Below are 20,137 nucleotides of genomic sequence, written 5' to 3' on the forward strand. Positions count from 1 at the left end.
CTGAATACAATCTTTGGATGCCATACTGGCTATCCAATGCAGAGAATCTGACTGACAAAGAGATGAGTGAGATATACCTCACACTATCACTAGTGATCCAAGACTGATCCAGCCCTTGAATAGCCAGCCCCTAGTTGCCCCTGCACAATCACTGCATTGCTCTACATCACAACTTCTAGGAACTGCATCACTCTTCCCGGCTCATCGATTTGCCTATGAGACTTCGACTTCTGCCCTCCCAGTCTCACACCCTGGCTTCTGGCTCTAGAAATCGATTCTACAGCAAATTTGTGGATTCCCTCTCAAGTTCTGCTGCCCTCTCTGAGAAATTCGATCTCTTGATCTCTCTCCGATGTGTTTTCCAAATGCCCATTGAAGTCCTTATAATCCTCCAGTTGAGTAATCAACGACCCAGATTAGATATCAATGGCTTAGATCATTTGTACTCGATCTTCGTCTTCTTCTACAAGTTTCACCCTCAGTTTGATTAATACCCCTTCATTATTTTAATTTCATAAGTTTAGACTTAGGAACCCATTAAAAATAATTAATTATTTTAATAAAATTGTCTTTAGGTGGAATTTCCCAAAATGATTTATGGGTATTGTGGAATACATGTGTCCTGGCCTCGCTGCAAATTTTGAGGCTTAGAGCATATCTGATGCTACCAGAAATCTGTGAAAATTTGGATGCCCAAATTTCTACTACAGCAACTGATTATGTTTCTTCTATTTGTTAATTACTAAACAAAACGATTTAATGTTTCCTACAGTAAACACCAAAACTAATACACTGCAACCTTCGCCATCTAAATAAAATGCGGAAACAAAAAACTGAGCAAGAAAGAAATACAACACATCTACACAGTTATTTTTGGACAAATGTCCCCAGAAAAACCCAATGCAGGAAAACCGGTGCAGCAGCTCTGAGGGTTTTATTATTATGCAGTAGTAATTTCTTAATACAATCTCTGGATGCATTCCCGACAATTCAATTACAGAGAATATCACTGACATCGAGATAAGTGAGGTTACCTCTGCGCAGTGACTGTGTCAGCCCAGTGTCACACCATTTGGGGACTGCATCACTCCTCCCAGCTAATCGATTTGCTTCTGAGATTCTGACTTTTTCTCTCCCAGTCTCACACCTCGGCTTCTAGCTATAGAAATCAATCTCCTCAACAAATTTCCAGACTTCCTCAAGGCTCTGCGTTGCCTCTGGGTCAGCCTACACTGCCTCTGCGTGGCTCTGTGTCAGCCTCTCTAGCTCGGTTGCCTCTGCTGGATCTCTCTCTCTCTTTTCTCTACCGAGTGTTCTCCGACTGGGAAAGATTTCCCTTCGGATACTATCCCTGCCCCTCACTGCAAAAGATCACTATCGAAAATCTCTCCGACAGCTGCTCTGCTTCAGAAAATCGAACTTTTGATCTCCCCTCTGTGTGTGTTCTCCAAGTACCCCTCAAGCCTCTTCTTATATCTTTTTGTTGGACAACCAACGGCCCAGATTAACTTCTAATCAATGGCTTAGATCATTTTGGCTTGATCCTCGTCTTCTTCTAGAAGTTTCACCCACAGTTTACATTAATATCCATTAATTATTTTAATTTGCTAAGTTCAAACTTAAGGTCCAATTAAAAATAATTAATTATTTTAATAAAACTATCTCCGGGTGGAATTTCTCAAAACGATTTCTAGGTATTGGAGAATGCATGTGTCTAAGCCTCCCTGCAAATTTTGAGACTTAGAGCACATTTAATGCTACCAGAAATCAACAAAATCAACAGTGAGAATAGCAATCAAACTGTGTAAAGACTTTTCTCAAGGTCAAATATATTCTCCTCAATAAGATGGCATTCCATAGGTGCAATAGGAAGTAAAATATATAAACAAATATTCTCTGGTACTAAGATTGAAAGCAAATAATCTTTCAATTTGTCTGGAAACTCTGTTTTGTTTCTGTAGCTCTCGACATTTCTTCCGAACAAATTCTTGCTGAAGGAATTAGTAGTTTGATCCTCCTCCTCCTTTGTCAGGTTCATGCCTTTAAAAAACAGCCAACCAAATTTACTACCCAGATATAATTGCGATAAATAATGTGAAAAATTTACAGGAAAGTAAACACGGTTGTTTCACTTCAATAATATATTTAAATGCACAGCTTTTATCCAAACATTATGATTTTCAAAAGTCAAAGAAAACCCCCTACCAAACTACATACACAGTAATCATGAGGCAAAGGCTGGCCTAGCCAAATAATTGGCCCATTAATTGGATAGAGAGTACCAATGTTGGTTTCTGTTGCTCATCAACATATTCTGCCTAGCACTTGAGAAAATACTGACATCCTATCCGTAATTTAGCAAGAAAATATTTGGTGGTTCTCTCTCATAATCAAGTTGAAAATGCCAATTCAGCCCAACACTTTTTAAGTTTTTACAAACAGACAAGCATCCCACCAAAGTTGTCTTTTCAAATAAAAATATAAAATCATCAAAACACTGAGAAAGGGAATTGAGCTTGTATATTAAAGTTAGATCAAAACATAATTATTTGACTTACTCTTCTATGGGTCCAAATTGTCCAAACAACTTCACAAGTTCATCAATACAGCCCAATGCTGGAACGTTTCTCACTATTATATATCTGCACATTCCAAGACACATGCATGGTGATCTTTCACAAGGATATTTTATACTTGCATCAAAAAAGAAGAAACTTTGGAACTCAAATACACTTTGTGTCGATGACAAATTTGTCTACTGACACTTGATAAATGAAATTTAGTGTTATGGTTGATCATTTGATGACAATGCTATAAGTTATAAATGTTAGACGGATGATGTTATTTGTGTACTAAAATATTGATGCTTTGATTATTAAAATTAATCTACTACAAAAACCTATCTTTTCATATTTTCCACAACTGATTTGCCATTTTGCATTTTTTTGATATTATCCAAATATATTAAAATATATATTATTTAAAAAAACTAACCTTAGAACACTCCACTCCTGGAGTCCTTTGCAAATTGGTGCTTGGCCTTCCCTCTCCCAATAGCTATGGTGCAAAGGAAATTGGAATTACCTTCAAAACTCTCTTTGGAACAGTGAATACTACTCAGGTCAACCAACTTGAAACGGAACTCTCCAATCTCCAGATGTATGACTTTGACAGGGATGAGGAGTATAATGTAAGGTTTAAGATCCTAAAGGCTAACATTATTCAAGCAAGAGGAAAAGCTAAAAAAGATTTAAAGGAAGAAAATATCTAAAACTTGCAAGTATTGCTCTAGATAGTCTTTCTCTAGCGTTCAAATCTTTTGCTCTTGCATTTACAGAAATCCTTTATTTTTCAAGGCTCTTGTAACTCCTCTAAAGGATGTTTTCTCTAGTCTCATTCAACATCAAGTGACTCTGAGAAATATGAATGAATTACCCCCCAAGATCAAGCCCATCCAAAGGCTATCTCAGCCCCACTTAAATCTAGGTCAGAACAACGTAAAGGTGAATAATTAAAATCCTCCAAGAAGAAAAGAATAATATATAGTTTCTGTCATAAAGAGGGCACTCCCTAAAAGGCCTTGCTCCTCTTCAGAAAAATGAAGAACTTGCAAAATCTGCAGTGGTCATTGTTACCGCAAAATCTAGCACCCTAGTGCAACACCTGACTGAGCACTCTGATTAAATGCAAAGTGTCAACCACAACTGTCACCTTTCACCTTACTATTTGTTACCTGATCGTTTTGTAGGTGGATACTATCCCAATAAGGGAGACCCTCAACAGATCTCAAAGATTAGATAACCCAACAACTTCCAGGCTAAATACCCTCCGAGAAATCGGCTAAATAAAACACCCAAATATCATATTCAATAAAGTAGGGCTGGGCGGTGAAGTGAGAGATAATTCAAGATAATAAGTTCAAAGGGGCTATGGCTACAGGCTAAATCTAGGGGGATTGAATAGCCCTGGAGAGGCTCAAATAGATCACAAACACATGCTACCTTTAAATTATCAATTGTTGTTATAAATTACGGCTTTTAATCAGTACAATTTACAGCATGTTAAATTTATGATGACAATAACAAAATAGCCTAAAATTGATGAGAAGCAAGAAATAAGCAGAGGCTATTAATAAGTAAACTATGAAAAAGGTTGCAAATATTTTCCAATGAATGAAAATGCATTAAACAGCTATGAAACTCTACACATCAGCCCTAAGAAGGTGGCTAAAAATGCATTAGAAAAATATTTTGCTTTTTCAAATTAGTAGACGCAAGGCTTAACCGTAGGACTATGAGGTCCAAGGTATTTTATGCTATTAAATGCAGAATTTGCCGTAACCTAATCCTAATTTACCCTAGAAAACATAAGAAAATAATTGAAACTTAGGGTTTTAATTTTAAAGGATTGACACACTAATAGACTAGTGCCTTTTCTTGATCCTGGGCTAATGGAGCCAAAGGTTGAGGTCTATGAAAAAAGACCAATTCGAATAAGTTACGAGAGAAAATGCTACAAAGAGGTTTCTCTTCATCAACCCTAGCAACTTTCAACCAATTGGAGATAAAAAGTCAAGGAAGTTATACCAAGGTTCCTTGATTGAAAATGGATGATAATTTTGCACTAGAAGATGTTAGAGCCATAAAAAATTCAACCCATATGATGAAAATTTCAGTGAAATCCTAATTCTACAATAATTACAAAATGGAAGAAGATACTCACAATAAAATTGCACAAAATCACCATAGAATCACTTCATCATCCAAGAGAAAATTCCCTCCAATCACAATATCCTCCACAAGACAATTTGCTACATCAATGTTGCATTGCATCCAAGAGAAAATTATACTAGTGTGCACCCTAAATCGACTTCCCTCTATATATATGTGGGCAACCCGGTCAATTTAGAAGTAAAATTGACTAAAAGCACTAAAAATAATAAAATATGTGATTACAAGTTAAGTTGGTCACAAGCCGATGTAAAAGATAGCTATCTCAATGATAAAACATAAGAATAAGCCTCTTTTTGATCCACACATGCAAGTTAAAAGGCCTCCAAGAGTGACATCATTCTCCAAAAGTGAATATCCACATCAAAATGTGCCATTGATGGGTCAAACCGTCAAGGAGTGCTCCTCACTCAAAAAGGCCATCTCCTAATCAACAAGGTCTCCAATCATAAAGAAAAACCCTCTTCATCAACACATCATCAACCAAATCTACATCATCACTTCAAGCCACATGAGGGATACATCACAAGGCTAAGGCATAACATCATCATCTAGGGAATTGTACCATCCCTTCCAAAGGGATCTCAAGTCATCACCTTATCAAATCAGGTCAACAACAATGTAATGTCCATCAAGAAGGTACAATGCCAGCCAGGGGGGCACCTGTTATCTCTAGGGCATATCATATCTCTAGGAAACATCTTGGTTTAAATGCACAACAATTCAAGCTCTTTTGTGAGAGGATAAGGTCATCATTAGTGCAAGATATATCGCAAGGCAAATGTTCCTTATAATGTGTTCAATGTCCTGACTCTAATGCCAATGATAATCATCAAATGGGGTTGAATATCCCCTATGAAGTGCTACAAAAGTTTCATGCCATCCCTCAAGTGATGGCAATTGTACCTAGGAACAAGCATTTGAAACATGCCCTCAAAATCAAGTGAGATCATCATCATAGGTAAAATTGTTAGTTTCCTTTAAAACCTGGCAACTAATTTGTAATTCTCTAAGTATGCAACCAAAAAACAACCAAATTGTTGTTCTGAAAACTTAAATCACAAATACACTAAGTTTTCTAACTATAGCATGAATAGCAAAAATAATCAAAGCTGAAGACAAACACATTCAACACATAAAGCACAAGATATACCCAAGAAACCCCAACTCTGAGGAAAACCTACAAACTATGTTTCTTTTATTATCTTTAGCAAAAGTTATCTTCATAAAAAGAAAAAATTACAACAAAGGAACACTTCCCTTTTACAACAGAAAAAATCACTAAACAACTCCAAGGAAAATCGAATCAACCCCTGCGCACTTCTCCTATTGTACGACTGCGCAATATGACCTCTCTACGCAATTGTACAGACGAGCCGTACAACCTTGACTTTGCGCATTCTTATTGCTATACGACCACACTTATGCTAGGCTGAGTTAGAGGTTGTTCGGCCCTCTCTTTCTCTCCCTCTTGGTTGTTGATCTTCTACTGACTGTTGAAACCCTAGTTTCTCTCTTGTTGAGCTAACACACGCAAATTATGCCAAATCAAACTGGCCACTTCTATGCCCTATTCCCTCTTATAATTCAACCTGGACCCACCATCACTCTCAATGGCTGAGATTAAATCTTGATGAAGGGTTGAGATTAAATCATATGTTGACTTTAGGAATTTTTAATTTTCCTATGTCCAACTTTAGGAAATAGTTAATTAAATTAATAATCTGCTAAGTGGTTGTCTTGTGGGTCCCTCTACTAGCCTTGGCACCTAGGCAAGTCAGACCCTTGCTTCTCTACTCCAATCAACACTCCCTCTTAGAGAGGAAGGTGTTTGTTATGAATATAATTATGTAAAAGTAACAAATATAGATAATAAATAATAAACATAATAATATGTAAATAAGTAATAATTAGTTAAACAAAAAGGCATGTCTAAGGAGACATGATTTTTCATAAAGGGACACCTGCTTCGTATATAAGCAAGCCCTTCACTCTCAATTGTATCATCATTCTTACTTATACATTTTAATATATATTCTTGTATCTCAATGGAGATCTTTATATTCCAAGTCTTCTGGAGTATTTAACTTAAAGAATGAACCTTGTTCGCTTCATTTGGTATTAGAGTTGTTCGATCCTCTGGCCACTCTACCACTGCACAAAGCCGCGCTCTCTGATCCAGGTCTTTGACCATCAAATTTGTCAACATTGTTGCCATTGAAGCGTTTCGCTATCAGAATATGGAGTTTCTCCATATTGCCATTTAGGCCTTTGGCCATTTTCAAACTTTATCTAAAAATAAAAATAAAAAACCAAAAATTATATACATAAAAATATGGAAAAGAAGAAAAGTAAAAAGAAAACATTATAAATTAGAAATATAAAAAGAAAAAAGAAAAAAGAAAGAAAAATAGGAGGAAAAGACTAGAAAAAAAAAATCGTATCTAAAAAAAATTATTTGAACAAAAAAAAGAGAGAATTAAAATCATATGAAAAATTATATTATATTATATTATATATATATATATATATATATATATAAAATAAAAAGATAAAATATAACAAAATTTTACCTGGTCCCTAACCGCAACAATCACCGCTATAAGCTATCCGCCGTCACCGTCACCCTCTATAACCGTCACCCTCTATAGCATTTCCAACCACGTCCTTGTCGCTCGTTGCTAACCACAACAGTGGCCGATGTAAGTTGTTTGTCGTCACTGTCACCGTCTACAACATTTACAGCCGCGTCCTTGCCGCTGAGCCATATCACTGCCCTCATTGCTACGGCCAGATCACTGTATCACCAAGCCTCTGCCACCATAGCTAATCGAAACCACAATAAGCCACTAGCTTGACCACTTCGCTTTCTCTAGTACTAAAGTCAGCCTACGCTCGGCCTCCCTACCATAGCCTTCCGTTGTATATCCCTAGTCCACTGCTAGCATCCTTCCATCGGCCACGACTCTATAAGCTTTTGCCCATCGCCCCTGCAACCATCCTTAGATTGAACACACTAACGTCCATGCCCATGCCATCGTTTTTGTGCTTGGTCAACCTCCGTTAATTTCTTATATCAATTTCCTCCATCTTGTAAAGTTGTATTTGTTCCCCACTCACGACTTTTCCATATCATTGTTAATTATATAGCTTAATTATTATATAAGGTTATAATTATATTACATAGCTTATAATAATATAATATAATTATATCATTTATAACTATATAATTAATTAATTTAATTATACCACTTTAACTATAAAAAAAAAAAGAGAAAAGTAGAGTATTATATTATTAAAAGGACATTTCATTATAGTTTGAAAAGTGACTAGTAAGAATAAAATACAAGGTGTGAATATTAAGTGAAATATTACAAATTTTTTACTAAATGCAAAATAGAATCAATCATCAAAGATAAAAGAAAATGGCATCTAATTCAGAATTAAAGGAAGGAAAATTTTTAGAAACCTTACCTAGCTATGCTAAAGTGCTTTTTAAAATTAAGGGAAATCTCACAGGAAAAGGCGTTACTATTTCTATCTCTCTCGTTGAAAGTAAAAATTATATAAACCCTAAGATTGCAAACCAATTGATGATTCCTGAGTTAAACATAACCAGAAAATTAGAATTCTTGGACAAAAAATAATATGAAATCACTAATTTATAGTTAAACGTTGGAGAATATACAGATATATCGCAATTCTCTGTTCAATCCCTATTGAGTGATCAAGGTGACATTATTTTGGGATCGCCATGGATGGAAACCCTAGGTTCCTTCATCCTGAATACGAAGAAGTTTTTGACATTTTCTTACAAAAAGAAAAAAAATAACGCTACAAGATCTTACAGTGACGCCAAATTCAATAATACCATAAGACATACTAGATATCTAAAAAGTAATTTTTCAAGAAGGTAAAAAAGTACTACAAAATATGCAAAGAGAAGTTGATAAGATCACCACTGACAAAAATGAAGAAGTTTCTCGACTCAAAGACCATAGCAAAAAGTTACTAACACAAATCAAGAAGCTTAAGAAGGACAAGAAGTCATTAAAAGACAAGTTAGAGCAACTTACTCAAGAAGTATCGAAGTCTCCAGTCATTAAAAGACAAGTTAGAGCAACTTACTCAAGAAGTATCGAAGTCTCCAGTCATAACAGTCCAAGTTGAAGATAAGGGAACTAATACCGATCCAGTCAATATCACAACTCAAGAAGAGGACAAACTAGATGAAGTAAAGATGTACTCAGAAATTGCAGTTTCAACAACAAAAGATTCTAGTGAAGATCCAGAAATTAACCATGCAACTTCCATAGCTAAAGGAAATCAAATACTTCAAATACATCAAGAAAACAACACAAACAAGATAAAGGAAAGTCAAATCACTAAAATTCCTTATCGACATCTGAATCACGAAAGTAGACAATTCAATCAAGCTACTTATTTAGAACATAAACAACAAACTTATGTTCCGAAGAATATTGAAGTGTGCACAACTCAGTGCAGTGATAACAGTTCATCACAAGTTTCCAGTAATCAAAAGATTTCACAAAATATTAATTTAGGATGATCAAATCCTTCCTCCGTGCGACAAATTTATATATCACTCCAAGGATCATATCAACTTGTATTGACAAAGATGATTGTCCCGAGACGAGAAGACATTCGAAGCAAAAAAAGAGATCAAGCCCTTTCATCAACAAGCTTTGAGGACAAAGCTTTTTGAAGAGGAAGGCAATGTTATGAATATAATTATGTAAAAGTAATAAATATAGATAATAAATAATAAACATAATAATATGTAAATAAGTAATAATTAGTTAAACAAAGAGGCACATCTAAGGAGACATGACCGTTTAAAAAGGGACACCTGTTTGGTATATAAGCAAGCCCCTCACTCTTAATTGTATCATCATTCTTACTCGTACATTTTAATATATATTCTTGTATCTCAATGGAGATCTTTATATTCCAAGTCTTCTGGAGTATTTAACTTTAAGAACGAACCTTGTTTGCTTCAATGTTTTGCACTAAACCCATCTCTAAGGTAAACAAATCTGCCCCTTGGCAAAGCCTTGGTCAGAATGTTTGTTGTCTGCTCCTCTATTGATATCTATTGGAGTCTAACTATACCTCTCTAACCAATGTCCCTGATGTGATGATAGTGTAACCCGATGAGCTTTAAGTGATCGTGAAACACTAGATTTTCGGAGAGCTTGATGCAACTCTGATTGTCACAGTGGGCTCTAGATCTTGTCCAAACAAGCCCACGAGCAGCTTCCTCAACCAAAAATCTTTGGATGTTGCTAAGCTAGCATCCCTGTACTCGGCCTCTATTGAGCTCAATGCAATTGATCTCTGCTTTCGGCTAAACCAGGAAATAGTTGTCGACCCAACACTAAATGTGCAGCTCAATGTGCTCTTCCTGTCTATGGAACTCCCTACCCAATTTGCATCAATGAAGCCCTCAAGCTTCACCCCATCAACCTGTCTATACCACAATCCATACTCTATTGTCCCCCTGAGATACCTCAATACATGCTTGGCAGCAACCCAATGCACTATGGGAGGCCCAACCATGAACTAGCATACCATGCCCGTGGAACCAGTTTGAGCCCATTCAAGGCTCTCTTTAGTCTACAAACATGAGTCTCCCTACTACATGTCTCAAACCCCTTTGGCTGCTCAATATAAATCTCCTCCTCAACAACCCCAAATAAAATGATGTTTTAACATCCATCTGGTAGATCTTCCACCCCAACTGAGAGCTGCAATGGCTATAAAGGTTCTGACAAACGAATATTTGGCCACAAGGGCAAATGTTTCGTCATAATCAATGCCCTCTACGTGCAAGAACCCCTTGGACACAAATCTTGCCTTGTATTTCTTAATGCTCCCTGTTACCCAACATCCATGGGCAGAATCCATAGGAGAAAAAATTTCTCCTAGATGGTCCTCAATTGGCAGCCAGCAGCCCCTTACAACCACTAAATAACTCGATGGGCCACTATCTATGCCACCTGAGCTATAGTTGTATGCTCCCTCGCCCTTTTGTTGTGATCGTATGTTTGAAGGTGGGTCTTCCAACCTCGAAGGGATGGCTTTTCATTGTGTAATTTGGTATTTTTGTTTACTTATCATGGACACTTTGGGTATGGATTAGTGGGGGGATTCGGCGAAAAGAATGGGATTGGTTTGTACTCTTGTCTCCTCTGTCCAAATTGATGGTTAGCCTTATATCCTAGTCTCGTGGAATCTCCTTTATTGGCTACTAGCTTTAGGGGTGGCACTACATGGGAAAACCTGATTTTGGTTATGTGGTCCTACTTCCTGACACCATATACATCACTCCCCTCCACTCATTATAACCCCATTCACCATATTTCCCATACGAGTCCGCATTTGTCCATTGGGTCCACAAAGAGTCAACCTCCCCCTCCCCTTGTCCACACCCTTGGGTCGAGCTTAGGATGATGCCCCGGAGGTTGATGTAGCTAAAAGAAAAGAAATAGCATAATTTGGCCACTCTCAACAGGAAATGTACCATGAAATGCAAAATATGGTCGGGACATACAAATTTAGCACGTGGGCAAAAGCCAAACATGAGCTCTACCCTTATCATCATCGCCATCACCCTAGTTCCTAGGGACCCTCATATTGGCCCTTTACATTGTTAACGAACCATAATTGTCCCACCCCTGGTGGGCGATGAAATACCCTACCTTAAGGGGGTATTCATTGTTATATCTTACATATCATGCTCTCATCCCCTGGAGCCCTGAGTAGTTACAAAAGAAAAATCTATAAAAGGAAAAAGGCATATGAAAAAGGGTGGAAAAACAATGGTCGGGGTAACTCATGTACCATGATTGCTCCCTCCTACATTCATATACCCAAGTGTGGGCTTCCCTTATTTTAGCTACCCTTCTACTGTGATATGTGGCTTGGAGCCTTCCCCTAATGCCCCACTCCATTCCATCATTATTTCACATACCACCTACCATTTGATGGATGTACCATAGATATGTCACCCCCTTAGAGGCTGAAACCACCTAATAGGGTCCTTGGTTAACCTTCTTCTTGAACTTGGAGACACTTGCATGTTTTGAAGCCCATTATGGAAAGGCATGCCACTATGAAGTGTCCATTTGGTTCCATGATTTGTAAACTCATTTACTCAATTGCAATAATGTTTGGTTGTACTGGAAGGTAAGGGGACACATTGGATCTTATACAGGATTGCAGGTGGGTCTTCATCTGGGATTTGGTCTCCCTATACAGGGTCCAAGCCCTCCAGAGGGTCATATTGGCATTTGTAGGGTGTGCATTGAGAGCCATGGGTCTCCACCATAGCAGAAAGCAGATTGCCACTTCATCGGATCCTTCAATTCCACTTACTCCTTGCTCGTGTTCCACCCATTGGATGATGATGATGCACCTGGACCACCTTGCCCAGCCAGCTCCACGCTTGCACCACACACTTGGCAGTTGATCCAGGCTCCAAATGAGGATGTGCCTCACCATGAGAGACAATGGGAGGGCTTGCATCGATCTTCCAGCCCTTACAGATGGGATACAAGCTTTTTCGATCCATTTGAAGACCCATGAGGATGTTTTGTGCCCCCATAGCCACTTCGGGGCACCACAAGTCGTTTGCCTGGATATCAAGGGGCCACCCCCTTTATCACTATGTTTGGAGCTTATTCATTCATCTTGGCACACATTGGACTCCACTAGGCCTCCTCAATGGCCCTTCGACCTATTGTATTTATTATTTTTCCCTCTTGGGAGGCTTATTGTATTATGGAGATATCTTGGTGGGCTTGTCCCCAAGGAATGTTATTTTTGCACATTATTTTATTAGTTGGGGCATTATTAGGCCTTATTAGGCAAATCAAACCCCTTAAGGAGGATATATATTGAGGTGATGATCATTTCATGTGATCGTAACTTGGATTTGGACTTGTATCTCTTCTTGAGAATTTCGCTAGCCTTATTGACGGACAAATTGGAATCATGATGCATTTCGATGTTTGGAAGAGCTTGTCTTTAATCTTGGAGCTTCAATTTTTGTCTCTATTGATGATTGGAAGATTTCACTATTCGTGTCTTTTCATGGTTTATTTCTCATGTCTTGTTGTTAAATTTAAACAACAATGGTATGTTCTATGCTTAACACAATTACTCAATGTAATTTTAAGCAGCCCAAAACAGTCTTGAAAACTACGGTCAAACTTGGTCAACTCTACAGTTAGATCTGTGGTCAACCCTACAATCAGCCCTGTGGCCAAACTGCCAAGAAATTCTCAGTTCCTGTGCCAAACTATACGGCTTTCCAAAGACAAAATTTTCCCACAAAAATCACAGTCAAAGGATGAGTCAAAGTGCTCGGTCAACGTTGGTCAAACTCCTGCAACAGTCCTGAAATTCGGCCTTGCAATTTGCCCAAAAAATTCGTCCTTCTGCCACAAGTGTGAGAGAGAGAAGATCTGCCCAATAGTTGTAGGAACCAATGAGAGAAGAAAAGAGAAGAAATGTATATGATGATGATGCCAAATGAGGTGAGAGGGCACTTGTATTTATACAAGTCGTTGAGTGTGAAGAGTCACGTCTATTGGGCTTCATGAGCCTACATGATGATGTGGCTGACTTGAACGATTTGCACATATGTGGGCATAAATTCAAAAACACACTTCTACTTGTCCAAATTGAATGATTTTTATATCAATTTTGGTCCTCACAAAAAGAGCAATTTAATGCAATCATCATCTCCAACAAATGAGTTGTCTCAAGGTGGAATTTGGCCCTAGTTGCCAATTTTAACACTCCCTCTCAACTAGGGAGAATTCCACCTACCATTCCATCCATCATCATCGATCATCATGACATCCTGACGTCATGTACCATCTTTGTATCTCATCTCATCTCTGCTCTGCTAAACACTGATATGAATAATGAAGAAGAATCAATCAAGAGTGAGTCACAAGACCTTACCACTCTCCACTGACCTCAATCAAATTTGATCCCATATCAAGTCGTTGAACGTCATGCATCCTAGTCATAGGGAGTACGGCAATACATGATGCATCCATCGGTTGTGCTATGGTCCCTAACCACTTTTGCCAACTCATTGGCCAGATGAGAGGTTCATGGGTAAGTTGTATGTTGGGGCATCAGCAGGAGAAGGTGAACCACTCATCCTATGCATATGTCAATCGTAAGGGAAGGTGAACCACTCACCCTACACACACGTCAACCATCATGGGGTATCACAGGGAAAGGTGAACCATTCACCCTGTACATAGTGTACCAATAGGGGAAGGTGAACCACTCACCATATGGTCGCTCATAGCTCCAGGAAGTACCCCAAGCCCCAAGAGCTCCCATAGCTCAATGTCCAACTCAAGCAGGACCCTCATGGGAGGGTCTTTCCACAACTCCAAGTCTCTCTTGGAAGGCTAAGAATTTGACGTTCCCTAAGGGCTTCATGAAGATGTTTACAACCTGCTCATCAGTCCTGATGTGTTGGAGCCTTACTGCTCCCCATTGTACCATATCCCGAATAAAGTGGTACCTGATATCAATGTGCTTGGAGCGGTCATGGAACACGGGATTCTCTGAAAGGTGAATCCAACTTTGGTTTCACGGTGGTATCTAGCACGTGCTCAAATAGCTCACTGAAGAGTTTTCTCAACCAAACAGCTTCACAACAAATCATACTAGCTTCAATGTATTCGGCCTCGGCGATGCTTAAAGCAATTGATCTCTGCTTCCTACTCATCCATGAAATCGAAGCAAACCCTAATGATAAGCAACATCCCGATGTTCTCTTTCAATCCACCACACTGCCAGCCCAGTCAACAACAATATATCCATGTAGCCTCAAATTCCCGGCAGTGTATCTCAGTCCATTCATTCCATAGTTGATTATGCCACAGAGATATCTCAAGAGATTCTTAGCAGCAATCCAATGTGGGTGATGAGGCTCGACCATAAATTAACTTAATGTATTCACAGCGAAGCATATGTCGGGACGGGAGTTTACCAAGAACATCAGGGTCCCCACAAGTTATCTATATTCAGAAGGGTTTGCCAATTTGGGCCCAAGAGCACTTCCACATAGCTTCTTGAAGTTGAGCTCCATTTGAGTAGACACATACTTGCAATCCACCATCCCACATCTCTCGAGTAGCTTTACAATGTATTTTCCTTGAGAAAGGAAAATCTCACCTGGCTTTGCAAGGCCTCCAAGCCTAGGAAGTAGAGCATTAGACCTAGGTCCTTCATCTCGAACTCAGAAACCAACTCCCTCTTGCATTGATAAATGAGAGGGTTTGCACCTGTCAAAAAGAGATCATCTACATAAAGGACCAAGATGAGAGGCATGTCCTTTTGAACCTTGAAGTATAGATTAGGATCAACATCGCTCCTCATAAATCCCAACTTCATAAGATAGCTATCAATCCTCTCATACCAAGCCCTAGGGGCTTGCTTCAACCCATAGAGGGCTTTCTTCAACCTGCATACGAGGGTTTTCTTCAACCTGCATACGTGTGTCCTTCGATCTTGTACTTTGAACCCCTGAGGTTGTTCCAAGTAGACTTCCTCTTTAAGAGAGCCATGCAAGAAAGTAGCCTTGACGTCCATTTGATGTAGGCTCCATCCTTGAGTGGCAGCAAGAGCAATAATAGATCGGATAGTTGTATATCGGGCAACCAATGCAAATATCTCGTCATAGTCCACTCCTTCCTTTTGAGAGAAGCCTCGAGCAACGAACCTGGCCTTGTATTTCTCAACACTCCCATCTGCTCCATGTTTGATTTTGTATAGCCATTTTGAGGTGACTACGGACTTGTCCTTCGATCTAGGCACCACATCCCAGACATCATTTTTCATGATAGATTCATACTCTTCATTCATCGCATCCTTCTAGACTTGGTGCTTTACGACTTCTTCAAATGTACATGGCTCAGTTTGAACAATAGTACTCATAGCAGCTAAGTACCCTTGATACCTGTTTGGCTTCTTACTTTCACGAAATGTCCCTCTTGGAGCAATATGTCTTTCAGCATCTTCGAGAGTATCTTTGAACCACAAAGGTCTTTTCCTTGAGGTAGAGGGATCACCAGGAAGTGCATCAATGGGATCCATTGAGCCTTCAACATCAGGCATAGGTTAATCTGTCGAAGATTCATCCTGTTTTTCTGCGGCATCATCATTATCTTTTCTTGGAATGGGGAGATCTTTGGCTTTCCCAAGGGCAGTGTCTTCATCAAAGGTGACATCACGGCCTATTTCCACATCTCTTTGACCAGAAACATAGATTCTATATGCCTTTGAATTTTCATTGTAGCCCACAAATATACCTTTCTTTCCAGATGCTTCCAAGTTCCAACTTGTTTTTTTTCTCTTTAGGCACATGAAATACACGAGACAACCAAATATTCTAAAATCAGAAACATCAAGTTTCTTACCAGTGAAAACTTCTTCGGGTGTCTTAAAATCCAAAGCTTGACGCGGGCTCCTATTTTGAACATACACGGCAGTGTTGGCAACTTCTCCCCATAAGAACTTTGGTGGACCTTGATCATGGAGCATGGCACAGGTGGCTCCCATGATTGTTCGGATTATTCCTTTCGGCGACTCCATTTTATTCAAGAGTGTATGGAACAATTGTCTCCCTCTTAATGCCAGCCTCTCTACAGAAGTCAGTGAATTCATTTGATTCATATTCGGTTCCATTGTCAGTCCTCAATATCTTGATCTTCTTCCTTGTTTGATTCTCCACCAAGGATTTGAAAAAACATAACCATTTGAACACTTCCTCCTCCTTCATGAAATAGATCCATGTTTTACAAGAGAAGTAATCCACAAAAATTGCATAGTATAAGTATCCTCCCAATGATGTTACGGGAAACATACCAGATAGGTCAAAATGGACCAATTAAAGAATATCAGTAGTTTGGCTTTCACTTGAAGGGAATGGTCCCCTTGTGAGTTTCCCAGCTGCACAACCTTGACAAATTCCTTCATGATTTATGTTGAAATCGAGCATACCTGTGACCGTCTTCCTTACCTGAGGTAAGGCTTTGTAATGTAAGTGGGCAAACCTTCGATGCCATAGCTCAGATTGAAGTGAAGCATCGCAAGTCAAGGCTCCCAAAAGACTTCCTCCAACTTGATAGACACCATCACCCCTAAATCCAAGTGTGAATGCATCTTTAAGGTTTCTTTGCCAAATACGTACCTTTCCATCAATGAATGCTACCTTGAAGCCTTTATCTTCCATCGCATAAATAGACACGAAGTTCTTCTTCAAATCATGTACATACAATACTTCTTGTAGCTGAATGGTTTGACCTTAATTCAAGTTAAAAGTAATAGTACCTATCCCTTTCACAAGGTAGGTGGCATTGTCTCCAGGTATGATCTCCAAATTAGTCTTCTTTTCAATCAAATTTGAGAGAGCTTATTTGTACCCAGTGAAGTGGCTTGAGGCTCCACTAACAATCAACCAATGATCCAAAGTGTCTGAAGGAGGCACAGTAGATAGACCGAACAGAAGATAAAATTCCTTTTGTTTTTCTACAACAATACTTTCCTCATACCTGGAGTTTCTTGATCTTTTAGGAGGTCGACGATTTCCATATCACGCAGCGGGAGCATTCCTTTTTCCTTTATTATTGAACTTGTTGTTCCTTTGATTTCCATTGCCTTTGTTGTTGTTGTTATTGTCATCATCCCTTGGAGAGTTCTTGTGAGGACACTCTCTAGCATAGTGGTCAAACCTGTTACAATTGAAACACCTTCATTTTCTTCCTTCTTTGAATCCTTGCTTGAACCCTTGACCCTGTCTCCTTGGACCAACATTATTTTTCTTCTTTGCACGAGCGAAGTAAGCAGTAGGTTCATTTTCATTTGAAGGCTTGTCTCTCTCCATCATCCTCATCTCCTCATGAATGCATCTAGCCAATAATTCATCAAAACTAGGAATCATGTCATTGTTGAGAATGGTGGTGTTAAACACATCGCATGCTCTTGAAAGACCCCCAAGTGCAATGAGAGTGAGCTCCCAATCGGCAATAACTTCTCCAATAGATAAAAGTTAATTCTTTATTTGTGTGATCCTCATGAAGTAGGATTGGATGGACTCGCCTTTATCCATCTTGATGTCCTTCAACTTGTTTTTGAGAAAGAGGATTTGATTTGCATTGTTCACTTTGAACATCCCAACCAACTTATCATATATTTCCTTAAAAGTTCCCAAATCAAAAATATAGGCAACCAAATATTTTGAATAGAATCATACAAAATTTTATTTGCTTTGACCTCTCCTTTTCTATACTTCGTCTTAGCAGTAGCTAGTGCATTGGAAGGAGGCTCCACCACCTTTCCCTGCACATAGTCCAATACTTCATTCTCCTCCAAATTCAGGTCCAAAGGCATTTTCCATGCATGATAATCAGATTTGTCATTAAGCTTATCCTCAGATTTGAAGTAAGATGTAGTAGTCATTGAAGCTAGTCCAATAATCTTGCCTAACAGTGCTCCCTTAGTGATTACTTTTCTCTCTCTTGCTTGGGCTTTGTCTTCACTTGGACTCTGATACCATGTTATATTTAGATAACGATGGTATGTTCTATGCTTAGCACAATTACTTCAATGCACTTTTAAGCAACCCAAAAAAGTCCTAAAAACTGCGGTCAAAATTGGTCAACTCTGTAGTCATGACTGTGGTCAACCCTACAGTCAAACTGCGAAGAAATTCTCAGTTCCTATGCCAAATTGTATGGCCTACCAAAAACAAAATTTTCCCACAAAAATCGCAGTCAAAGGATGAGTCAAAGTGCTCGATCAATGTTGGTCAAACCCCTGCAACAGTCCTGAAATTCGGCCCTGCAATCTACCCAAAAAAATTGTCCTTCTGCCACACATGTGAGAGAGAGAAGATCTACCCAATAGTTGTACGAACCAATGAGAGAAGGAGAGAGAAGAAATGTATGTGATGATGATGCCAAATGAGGTGAGAGGGCACTTGTATTTATACAAGTCATTGAGGGTGAAGAGTCACGTCCATTTGGCTTCATGAACCTACATGATTATGTGGCCAACCAAAACGATTTGCACGTGTAGGCATAAATTCAAAAACACACTTCTGCTTGTCCAAATTGGATGATCGTTATATCAATTTTGGTCCTCTCGAAAAGAGGAATTTAATGCAATCATCATCTCCATCAAATGAGTTGTTTCAAGGTGGAATTTGACCCTAGTTGCCAATTTTAACACTTGCACTTGTAAAATGTATGGAAAATTTTCGCTTATGAAGCTCATGTTGCTGGCCTTAAATGAAATGTGAATTTGTTTACCTTGTCTTTGTGAGGTCTTTTCCATATGTTCATGCAAAGTATAGTGAATGATTGTCCTAGGGGTATATGATTGTTCATAATTGCCTTGATAACTCATCAATTGCAGCATCAAACAAGTATAAATTTCCCTAGTAACCTAATCGTTGCTTCTAGGGCCATACGAAGTTGCTGGGCAACCCCTTGATTGGGCATAAGCATCTCTAAACATTAAATCTCCTTGGCTCCATTCTCCCAATAGGCTAGGCACTAGTCTAGCCCTAGGTGGTCACCAAAACGAACATTTTTCTCACATCTTTTTCTCCTTATAAGCCCTAACCCTAGTAGGCTTCCTAGGGCATCACACAAAATCCATTGTAGCCATCCAAAATTGATGAAACTTGGTCAAGAACTACGTTGGTGTGTCCTTGCGAGGTCCTCCAATTTTCAAGCCATTCCAACAATGGAATCTCGAGTTATTCCAAGCCCTGAACAATTTCTCCCTAGGCTTCCTTTGGTTAGTGGCTTCATTATGGGTCATTGCACTGAAAATCCAAACCAAATCCTGTCGCTTTGATCCTTTTCTCCTCCCTCACTTGGTCAAGTCCATTTGTTTGAAGTTCCATCCCAAACCCTTGACCTCGTTTGGGTCCACTAGGGCTTCTTTGTGGTTCTGCAACCTTGTCACTCCAAGTTCACAAGGATTGCTTAGAAACCTTATTCTTCTAAGATTCTTAAGTCTAAGGCACTCCTTGCCAAGAGATACTCCTCAACCCTAAGTCTAGGTCTCCTTCTATCCCTTCTTGGAGAGCCATTCATCTTGCTTCTAAAGCAAGGAATCCCTATCATTAGAGTCTCTCCTTTGAATAGACTCTTGGAATCACTACCTTTGCACCATTACTATATTTCTCCTAGTGATTTTCCTAATATGGGTACTACTCCCATCAGTGAAAATCCGTAAAGAGCAAGGAGCTTTACCTAAAGTGATAGTGGGCTATTTCTCCATTGTTGCCACTTGACCTAGTAGTTGTTCTCTAGGAACCCCTCCCGAGTCCCCTGCTAGTT

The 20,137-nt window shown here is 39.0% G+C and overlaps 1 protein-coding gene across 1 annotated transcript in view; it reads right to left on the bottom strand.

The window, feature by feature from the left end:
* LOC149249093 (RNA-binding (RRM/RBD/RNP motifs) family protein) overlaps window positions 1-20,137 on the bottom strand; it is a 187,966-nt gene that overhangs the window by 118,168 nt on the left and 49,661 nt on the right. The window contains exon 2 of the mRNA XM_089456168.1: window positions 2,559-2,642. Within this exon, the coding sequence (XP_089312294.1) occupies window positions 2,559-2,642 (84 nt within the window). The remainder of the gene's footprint in view (window positions 1-2,558; window positions 2,643-20,137) is intronic.

This window comes from Pinus tabuliformis, chromosome 7 (genome assembly GCF_031772625.1).
Source record: "Pinus tabuliformis cultivar Carrire ecotype Pingquan chromosome 7, CPIR1, whole genome shotgun sequence".
NCBI classification, from domain to species: Eukaryota; Viridiplantae; Streptophyta; class Pinopsida; order Pinales; family Pinaceae; genus Pinus; species Pinus tabuliformis.